The 10,051-nt window shown below is 40.2% G+C and overlaps 1 protein-coding gene across 1 annotated transcript; it reads left to right on the top strand.

Annotated features, from left to right (window-relative positions):
* The first annotated feature begins 294 nt into the window (after nucleotides 1–294).
* Nucleotides 295–5,316, top strand: snrpe (small nuclear ribonucleoprotein polypeptide E). The gene is made up of 5 exons (XM_036530561.1): nucleotides 295–470; nucleotides 1,179–1,205; nucleotides 2,815–2,877; nucleotides 4,700–4,778; nucleotides 5,047–5,316. Exons 1-5 carry the CDS (start codon nucleotides 417–419, stop codon nucleotides 5,100–5,102), a joined length of 279 nt encoding a protein of 92 aa, XP_036386454.1. The 5' UTR covers nucleotides 295–416; the 3' UTR covers nucleotides 5,103–5,316.
* The last annotated feature ends 4,735 nt before the right edge of the window (nucleotides 5,317–10,051 follow it).

Raw genomic sequence — 10,051 nt, 5'->3', positions numbered from 1 at the left:
AAATATGTGCTTTGAATGTTCTTAAAGAACGTGCACAGATAAGCACATTTAAGTTGTATTTCATAGACTTCAGTGAGGATGATTGCAGTCAAGTATTTTTCTGACATTAACTGCAAGTATATTCTCATAAGCAAATAGTCCCATCAGTAGGTTCCTGCATAGCTTATTCCTATGAAATGGTTAATGATGTTCAGTTTCTTCGATCAGCCTAGTGGTGACTTCCCACCTATGGGAGGCGCCAATGGGTTTACTGGAAGACCTCTTCGCTCCCAACATGCTTTGCGGTAGCGGAAGCGCGCCATTGATACAAGAAAGAAATCTTGCAACGTGAGGTCCTCGTCATTAGCATCGAGTAGAAGGAGCTGTCGTCAAATAAAAATAAAATTTTTAATAGCTGAAGACTGTAATCCTGCAGGATGGCGTACAGAGGACAAGGACAGAAGGTCCAGAAGGTTATGGTGCAGCCAATTGTATCCTTTTTCAAATTTGCTAACTTGGTTGGTAGCTAGGTAGTGTAGCTACGCTAAAGATTTGTTAACTAACGTTAGCCAGGATAGGTGCCTCATTCGTACGGAACTTCAGTCTAAATTTAAATAACGATTATATGAGTATTAGGTGTGCCCTTAGCCTGTTAACTAGCAAGCTGCGAAGAAACATTAGTTTGCTAAGGGAACAATCTATGTAACTACTGAGAGTACTGTAACATTAGCTAGCAACTTAGCGACCTAGCTAACTAGCGAACTGCTCATTCCTCTCGTCAATCAGGTCGCAGCCAGTGCTATTGATCTACCTAGCAACCATAGGGAAATATGTGCTGTATGACCATGGCTATATGAATGTGAATGTCACTGGTGGTAATGTTTAGGCATTCGTTAAGGTAAAATACTCTACGGTTGTTCCACGATAAGATGTGCCACGGTAATACAGTTCATTTTGAAGGCAGCTATGAATCCCAAGATTGAACGATCTGTGAACTGTGTCAGATTCAAATGATGCGTGTCTAAATCACTTTTTTGCAGCGTTCGGTTTGAACCGACTCCGGTGAACAAATAGTCAACCATAGGTAGTGATCTAGCTAATTTTTTCAAGGGTAGATAAATTTGCTTTTAACTAGGTAAGTGGCTGTAGTGATGTTCTTGTGCGGTGTTGTTTGTATTCCTTAACTGATTTCTTCACAGAACCTCATTTTCAGATATCTTCAGAACGTGAGTAGTTTTGCATGTCCTTTCCCTACATGTAATTGATTACTGTAACATACTGTCCATATTCATCATACGCACAGAATTAGTTGCATGTAATCGCGAGTTGTTTCCTTTGAGATTTTTCTGTCTGTAAGTTTTAAACTTTCAGAGCTCTGTTTCACACGAGCTTTGTCTGCAAAACCACATTAAATGTTTTAATTCTCCTATTATGTTGAAAAATGGTTACATAAATTGTGTTGAGGGTCAGATTGACCAGCTGTATATTGACTGAATACGGACAGTAATTCTAAAACAGGGAAATCTTTTCATTCGTCTCACCTGCATATTGAGAACATACACTTTTCATTTCAGACACAATAATGACAAATTATTTAATGTGTTCACATTATAACAAAGTCCAGTTTTGATAGAACTGTTCAGTCATTCTAAAATACCCATTTTAATGATATAAAACACAAAGGTATTATCTGGATCCTTTTCTCTGTGTCAAAATCATCTCAGATTTTACACTCCAGCTGATGTGCAGTATGTAAGTGTGTGCTTTTGCAGGTGTATTGTCTCCGTTTGACATGTCTGGTTCTGGTTTCACGATCATCACGTGGGGGACAGATCTGACGTAGCACACTTCTTCCCAACACCTTTATCCTCTCAGTGAAATGTTCTCAACTGGATGAGTTCAAATGCTGATAGTATGTGATGGATCTGCGTGGCTATAAATCCTGTAGGCACTGGAACCATTTTGATTTCATTTTAAGATGACAGTCTCCCTTGAATTTCACGTGGCAATGTGAACTGCTCTGTATTACGATCTTAATACTTCCATACCTCTTCTTCTCTTGGGGGGTTAGGGCAGGTAGGGCTGTGCCTTGTCCCCCTTTCTCTGAATCGTCATCAGATGAAAATTCACAATCAGCATCATCAGCAACATTGTCCTTTGTCTCTGAAAAATCCTCAGTCTCTGAATCAAACGCCCTCCTCTGTGTCAATGTCACAGTCTAGAACCAGTGATAAAAGTTTTCTTGAGCTCATTTTTCAGTGTCTTTGTTGGCAATATGCTGGGGCCATGCTGAGCAGGAGAAGGCTTGGGAAAGCTTTTATTCACATTCAGATATTTACAAAAATGCAGTTAGAACAATTTGAAATTGAAATAAAGTAATGCCAATAAAAATGCATCAGAGAGACATTATTGTGTCTGTAAAAAATCTCTACATACATAAAAAGCTGCAGGTCAAAATGTCCCACATCTTCATCTTTGTATGCAAAGTCTGCATAGACATTCTAGTACACATCATGACCCCGAAGGAGAAAAAGTCATGAAATTTCACTGAGAAAAACAGATGTTGACTAGTGTTTCTTGTACAGTAAAAAATGGGTCAAACTGACCTGCAACATAATTGGAGGGTTAAAGCCAAATAAATACATTTGAATATTTTTAGTTAGGTCTAAAATTCGTTTTTTGAGGCCTTCTCTTTTATGCTGTTTTACTTGTACTTTCATCATTATGTAGTTTGGGAAATTTTGAAAGCAGTTGAACAGTTTACATGTGTTGTGATGTACTCTGTCAGCTCCATGAATAACTTTATTTAATGTAACTTTATTTTTCTGTCTGTAGCGCTCCAGAATCCAAGTGTGGCTGTATGAGCAAGTGAACATGCGGATAGAGGGCTGCATCATTGTAAGTAAATCAGTGTAGTTCTTCCCCTCTCTCTCAGTTGAGTTAAAGGTTTCTGTCCTCATGGGATGTTTTTTTTGCAGATGATCAGTTAAGAACAGTAAAACTGTCTGACAGGAGTTGGAAGTGATCGTCAGTTTTTTGTTGTATCATACATTGCAACAGTCTTTTAGTGGCTACAGTGGCTGTCCTTCACACCTCTGATCCAGAACATGAGCTGTGCAGTCTGCTACACTGTCCAACTGGTCTGATGTGTTAGTTCTCTCGCTGAGCTATGCCTCTGCTTCCTGCGGGCATCTGACGTTTCTTGTAGGTACCTTTAATACAGTTGTTTTCATGATCCTTCTACAAAACATGGCTGAAAGCACCTTGGATTTACCCTTTTACCTTGCCTATTTTCTCTTAAGATGCAATAATCAGCTAGCAAATTTAACTGAGATACATAATTCACACTGCTTTCATACTCTTATGTTTGAAAGGGGAGTGAAATACTGATGGATTCCTTCATTTAACACTGATATTGGTTTCAGTTGAAATGTTACCAAGCTGGGCTACACTGAATGACTTTCATAGGCTTATGTACACAGACGTTCCCAACAGGAACCATTAGCTGTATTCCATAGCCAATTCAGATGCGTTTTCCCCACGTTATTCGCAGCATGACTGATAAGCATAGACACAACTCAGTTTATTGCGAGCAAGCTAGCAGTGTAGTTTGTTTTTTGTTAAAATGCTGAACTCTAGTGGAAAGTTGTCTTTTGTTCCTATAGGAGAGCATTGGATAATAAAACGGGTTTCACTCAGAAAATATACATTGCACATATAGAACAGTTAATAAAGAAGATATGTTGACTCCTTATCCCTCACTTTAAACATCCTAAGTATAAAGAGAAACTGCAAGATGTGAAGAATTTTAATAATGCCTCTTTGGAGGATATATCATACACTGCAGTTTAAAAGAATGAATGAAAAAATTATGAGGATGTCATGGGTCTGATTTTTAATTTTTTTCTGGGATTTTTAGAGAGGGAAAAAGATTGGAAGAAAAATGAGCTCCAAATTGTACTGGTGGTGAACAGAAATGGTACATAGATTTCTGTAGAAATGTGAACGTGTGAAAATCAGATGGTTTTGAATGACAATGCCTGATTCAAGATGTAATGCTGAGTTATTTCCTTTTGTATTTTAATGATATGCAGAACATGGAAATTGTAACTGTAAATGTAAACTGTACCTGTAGTAACTGTATTTGCATTCTTGATTATTCGATTGATGATTATTTGTGGTAATCCAAAATGTATTTAAGATTTCTGTTTGTTTTCAATTCCTATTCAACAGTTATACAGTTATTTAATGTACAGTAACAAATGTGCATGTAAGTCACTCTTGATAAGGGCATCTGCTAAGTGACATCTCCCATCTCTGAATAAAGAAAGGTGTTTCTTAGATGGTAAGGCCACTGGGAACTGGATACTACCGTGCTACTGTGTTGCTACTATGTGACCAGACTGCGTTTTGATTCATTCTGAGATTTTCTTTCTTTTTGTTAAGCCAAAAAGAATTCTTATAGTGAGAGGAGCAAAATGTTTCTGTACCCAGCCTGGGCTTCTGAGCCCAACCTTAACTAGCATCAACCATAGATTTGCAGGATAATCCTCAGCATTAAAAATGGGAAAAACTGATCTGATTTTTGATCTTTACTAAAGGTGAGACTTTAGCCCTGTCACAGTGCCTGCAAGTGCACCCCTTGTCTTAAAGGGGGGCAGATGTCTTGAGTGGTTGAGGTATAACTTTATAAACTAATCCCTTTATTTACATGTCTCAGGGATTTGATGAATACATGAACCTGGTTTTGGATGATGCTGAGGAGGTCCACATGAAGACCAAGAACAGGAAACCCCTGGGTAAGAGAACTGTTTAGCATTCTCCGGGAAAAGCTAATTTTGCAAAATCCAACCTTACTTTAAAAACCTTTTACTTTGTGTCGTGTTCATTCTTTATGAGAACAGTATAGTGCAATTTCCACTGACAATTGAGAATTCCACAGTTATGAGATTATCTGAAGTAAATGGAACTGGATGAGGGTGGTGGAGTTGAAGTCATTGTTTATTGCAGACTAAATTGCTCTTTGGGAAAGCAACTGCTCTAAACATTGCTGTTTCTTTCCCACAGGCCGGATCATGCTGAAAGGCGACAATATCACCTTGCTACAAAGTGTTGCTAACTAAGTCTACGAAGAGAATTTTTTTTTGTTTTGGTTTTGTTTCATTTTTCCCCTCTGAAAGAATAGTGTGATAGCAAATAAAGGATTCAACATCCTGTTTTTCCCTTCCAATTTAGATTTAAGTCAGATACTATGTGAATGGTATGACTGTCTTGTGAATAAGGAATGTTATTTCCTCTTTGTAACTTTTTTTCAACTCATAATAAAAGTGATGTGTTTGTAATATTGAAGATGCTTCATAATCTTTTTAAAAATGAAGACATTTTGAATGTTTAAGTAGTTGCTGTATTAAGAGTAGTTCTCCATGTTGGTTACAAATTTCCATGGCTGTAATCTGTAAATCGGCTGTTAAATAGTAACATGGGCCACTTCTTTGGCTGACCAGAGACTTATGCTGAGTGAATCGTCTTCATAGCAAAAAACATACTCTAGTTTAATATTGCACCATAGTATAGCTGTGGAGTAATACAGCTGTGTGTTTATCCAAATGAAGTATGTCAAGTGTGGGGCCTTAGCAGAATTGGCACAGATTTTTAAGTGATCTCCATTTAATCAGTAGTTTGCTTTACGTTGAACTGTTGCCCTTTGGCCATGATAGTAAGAATGTTTTGCCCTTTGGACTTTGATTTTAAAAAAAGGACACCAACTTATTTACAGATCTATACCAATGATTGCCAGGTGATTTTACCAACTTGCAAATTTAGCCACACCAAATAACGACTTTAAGCCCTGGACCAAGGAAGGCATGCAAACACAGCAAGTAAGAAAACAGTTAAGATAGTCTCTATACTCTCCATCTGACAGTCTGAACTCCATTGAGAAACTAGAGATTGAAACACTAATCCTGTACTTTTTAAGAAAAATGCAGAAATTCTGTTGAATATGATTGTGAATTGGATGGAAGAAAAGTTGCACTGAGCGGTTATCATTAATGAACCTTGTTGGAAATAGTTGCTTCATCAAATTCTTTAGCTGTTTATTTGAACCAAACGGGATGACCTACCTGAAAATGTTCAACAAAAGGTTACAAGCCAGTTGTGGACTTTCTTTAGGGTAGAATGATTGAAATTTAATTCGCCATATAAGCAATTTGCTGGTTCTAAAGACTGTGGGAAATGCCCATTGCCAGTTTTAGAATGCACGTATGTATTCGTTCTGTGGACACAAATTTTGTACATGCAGTTAGTTCTGGGGAGTGAATGAAATTGGTTTCACTCCTAAAGAATACACGATGATGACGATCCCATCGTAGCCACTAGAGGGAAGTAAACATGCATGCATCTTGGATCCAAAGATAACAGCGATGAATGGTAGCTCCGGTATATGAAATAGTGGGTCAATATTGCATTTCGGTGTTACGTTAGTTAGGGCCTTAGCTTTCTTCAGCTGATGTTTGTAACCGGACCATAAAACATGGTTCATACTCTCAACAACGTAATTTCAATCAAGTCAGTTTTGGGTAGTAGGCTACCTGCTGTTTATTTCTGTGTAATTGTGTTAACGCATGCTGGGGCAAAGTGGAAAGTTTCGAATAAGATCATATCGACCATACACGTCGGGTTTTAATTATTTTACAGTTTGGAACGACGTTCCACTTCATGCGTCTTGTTTGATAAATAAACAGCGATTCGACAGGATGTAGAATTGCTTCCGTTAGATTTCCTCCGGTAGTCCCTCAGCCCCCAAACTGTTGAATTGTTTGTTTATTAATAGCAACACCCCCCACTGCAAAGTTAAATGCTAACCTGAGGTATAATCTTGCGGATAGTACTACCGTTGTCATTTATCGTATATGGAGGAAGTAAGATAAAAATCAGTAGTGGTGGGCCAAGGATGGGGCTCATTAGGTGCGAGGAAGGGGGCACCGGCAGTGAGGGGAGGGGGGGCGCGTCACTGAGGCAGGAACCCGCTGCCATCTGAGGAGGAAGCGACACCGGAGAGGCGCTCGACACTGCGTGGATCCTTCGCGAGCGTCCGCTGGAGTTCAGAGGCGCGCCGCTTGCGCTCGTAAGCGGGGGAAATCAGTTGCGCACCCTGTTCTTGAAAGCGAGCGCAAACCTCCTTTTTTTCACAGCCGCAGCGGTGAGGTGCGTGTGTGGGGTGTCTATTTGCAGGCTAATAGCAGAAGATCATTGCTGAGCTGCAATTAACAACTTTCCACCAAACGTTCCTTTTACGACTGAGGTTAAGAGCGCTTCGCCTTCAACCACGTGGTAGAGGATGTTATTTTTAATATTGTTTCCAGCTTGATCTCTTTCGATCGGGACGCCGGTTTTGTGTTTCTAAACACAAATATTTGTTTGTGTTTTGAAACGGATTTAAGTAGGCCGTAGCTCCTACCCTCAAACAAAATGCGTTAACCTGCTTTTATAGCATCGAAAGCAGTAGCAAGCCAAAGAAAGGCAAAAGCATAGAGCTAGTACTTCTGTCGCTTAGATACGTATTGAAATACATATACTGGTCCGTAGAAACTAGGCCATTTTAAACGAACCGATCAATCTGTTAAAATTATATTTGGTATAGTCCTCTTTGCAATGAAAGGCCACAGCGGTCAGGACTGAATTGGGGGGGGGGGGGTTCAGTATACAAAATATAGAGAAATTACAACTGTATAATCCTGCAAAGCTGGATTAGTAAAATTTACAGTTGGGCACATGGGACCTCTAATGAGTCCATATGCATGAATTATATGTGAATTTGTGTGGATATTCTGATATTTCAACCAAATATTTCCCCAAAAAGAATTTGGTCTAATAATATGATGGACAAGAGTCACGCACATACTTTCTGGTGGGTAGACATTCAAATTTAAGGGCATGGAAAGAGCACTTCTGAGGAGGGGAAAAAGGGCAAGGGCCCCTGCCATACCACCCCCTGTCCTCCTTGCACATGTGCCTGCGAAGGAGTCTTATTTGATGGCTGCACCTGTTGCTCCCATTGTCCCAAAAGCCATGTTGGGCATATCGGGGGAGCGGTGGGGGTGCTGGCGTCCACTCTCACTCGCACACAACATGGAAGAGGGCAGGGTGTCGGTGCCCTGGTGCCCACGCCGACCCACAGTCCCCCCGACCATCAGGCCGCCCACCTCTCCCGGTTTTCTATGTACCGGGCGGAAACGCTGCCCAGGTCAGATTGCGACTCCCGAGAGAGCTTCCTCTTCCTCTCGGGTCGATTGTTGGAGCGATGTCTTTGTTCTCGGTTCCCCCGAACCCTCTCTCTCGTCTCCGTCGGACCTGCCAGGTGGCAGACTGTCTCCCCCGTGCGCGGCCGCGCATTTCACTCCCCTTGTTTGTACACAAGTTATAAATACGTGTCTGAAACGAGGTCGCCATTGCTCGTCTGGACCGCCGCTTTGTTGTCGCTGGTGAGGTTTTTGTCTCCAGTGCTTACGGCAGCTATTCATGGTTTGTCAGCACCCTCCTGCTTGTACAGACCTGGCGGTGGGAGTGGGACCTGCTCATTTAGATCAATATGCTTTCTCTCAGAATGGCAGGTGGCTCTGATTCTCTCAATGGTGGGGTTTCCATAGGAAGTGTATGTTTCCGGCGGTGACCGATGCAAATTCATGTTCTGAGTGTATATATTTTTGTTCGGGTCCTGTTTCAGCTCTACGGAAGCTCAGAAGGCCCACTTTCTTCTCAGCCTGACGTGAATGGCTCAAGCCATCTCAACGTCTCCTACTGCAGAAATATTGTCTCTGGTGTGTATGCAAAGGCCATGCAGTGAAAAAACAAAGGCACTGTTGTGTCATGGTGTTGGAAGGTCACAGCTCATTTCTATTTTATATCGCCCTTCTTCAGAAAAGGGAATTGAAAAGCAGAAAGTTAAGTTTAACCATGCAAATCATTCCAACCAGATCACCATCCGTACAACAGCAGTTTTGCAGCCGTTGGGCACAGCAAGCTGATGAATGTGGTAATGCAAAGGATTGTCATTATTAGCAGCAGCGTTGTGGTGTGGCAGGTTTCTGCTGATGCGCCTCACCACACATGGTACGGTCGTCTGTTGGAAATCGTGTGCCGATTAGTCCTTTTTTACTTCCTGACTTATCTTCTGGCCCAGAATTGATCTAACCGCAAAAAAAAGCTGCCTTCATAATTTTGAGTAACAAATTTAAACAAATTTTTCTTTTATTTCTTTTTTTTCACAGCACATTAACAGTTCAACAATTGCTGAAGTCAACCATAAATGTGTGAGAAATAATAATAAACTGTAGTAATTTTTAAAATGTATCTGTCAATGTTAAGAGCAAAGTACATTTTTGATATATTAAATCTTGGCTCCAGCCCCTAACATTTCTTTGTGCTCCCTCACGCCTAGGGGTAGGAGATTAGTCTATGAATTACTCAAGGTGTTGTAACCTTCATGACCTTCTATTGGTCTGTTTAATATGGGCCAACAAGGAAAATCTGTTAGAAAATCTGTTAAAACATAATAAAATGCTTATTGATGTCAGTGCATTTCTGATTTATACACCATTAACTACATTGTTTACATTTGTAGCTCAGTGGCACTACAGAAGCATATGTAAGCCAATGCAATTGTTACAATTTAAACAGCAACATCAAGAATCGTGACAGGGCCACTTGAAATGGGACGGAAATAACTCTCAACTGGATTTGTTTTAAATTGTGACCTGTTGACACCTTTTCACCGAAGAGGACATTTTTTATTGCAATCGAGAGAATTCTGTCTAAAGCCACAGCTTGGCTAGTGCCACATTTCTTATCTTGTTTTCACAGCCAAGTCGTAATGGCCAAAACCTTGGAAGACTTTTTTTTTTTTTGCAATTAGCATACTAAAGATCCTGCAGGTACGATAAGGGCTTTTCAAAAATGGCTTTCATGAAAACAAGGAAATGCTATGGAGTTTTGTCATTGTGGAATTCATTCCTCATAACATTTTGACACCCATGCAAGTGTTCATAAAAGAGCCTTGATATGTCCTTGCAAG

Source organism: Megalops cyprinoides, chromosome 6 (assembly GCF_013368585.1).
Source record: "Megalops cyprinoides isolate fMegCyp1 chromosome 6, fMegCyp1.pri, whole genome shotgun sequence".
Classification (NCBI taxonomy): domain Eukaryota; kingdom Metazoa; phylum Chordata; class Actinopteri; order Elopiformes; family Megalopidae; genus Megalops; species Megalops cyprinoides.
Note: the sequence above shows the minus strand (reverse complement) of the source record. Positions and strands in the feature narration are given on the sequence as shown.

Excerpts from the sequence above, each read along its gene's own strand:
- snrpe (XM_036530561.1), top strand. The coding sequence starts at position 417 with ATGGCGTACAGAGGACAAGGACAGAAGGTCCAGAAGGTTATGGTGCAG. Across the intron at positions 471-1,178 it reads AGGTTATGGTGCAGCCAATT|AACCTCATTTTCAGATATCT; the intron begins GTATCCTTTTTC and ends ATTTCTTCACAG. Across the intron at positions 2,878-4,699 it reads GGATAGAGGGCTGCATCATT|GGATTTGATGAATACATGAA; the intron begins GTAAGTAAATCA and ends TACATGTCTCAG.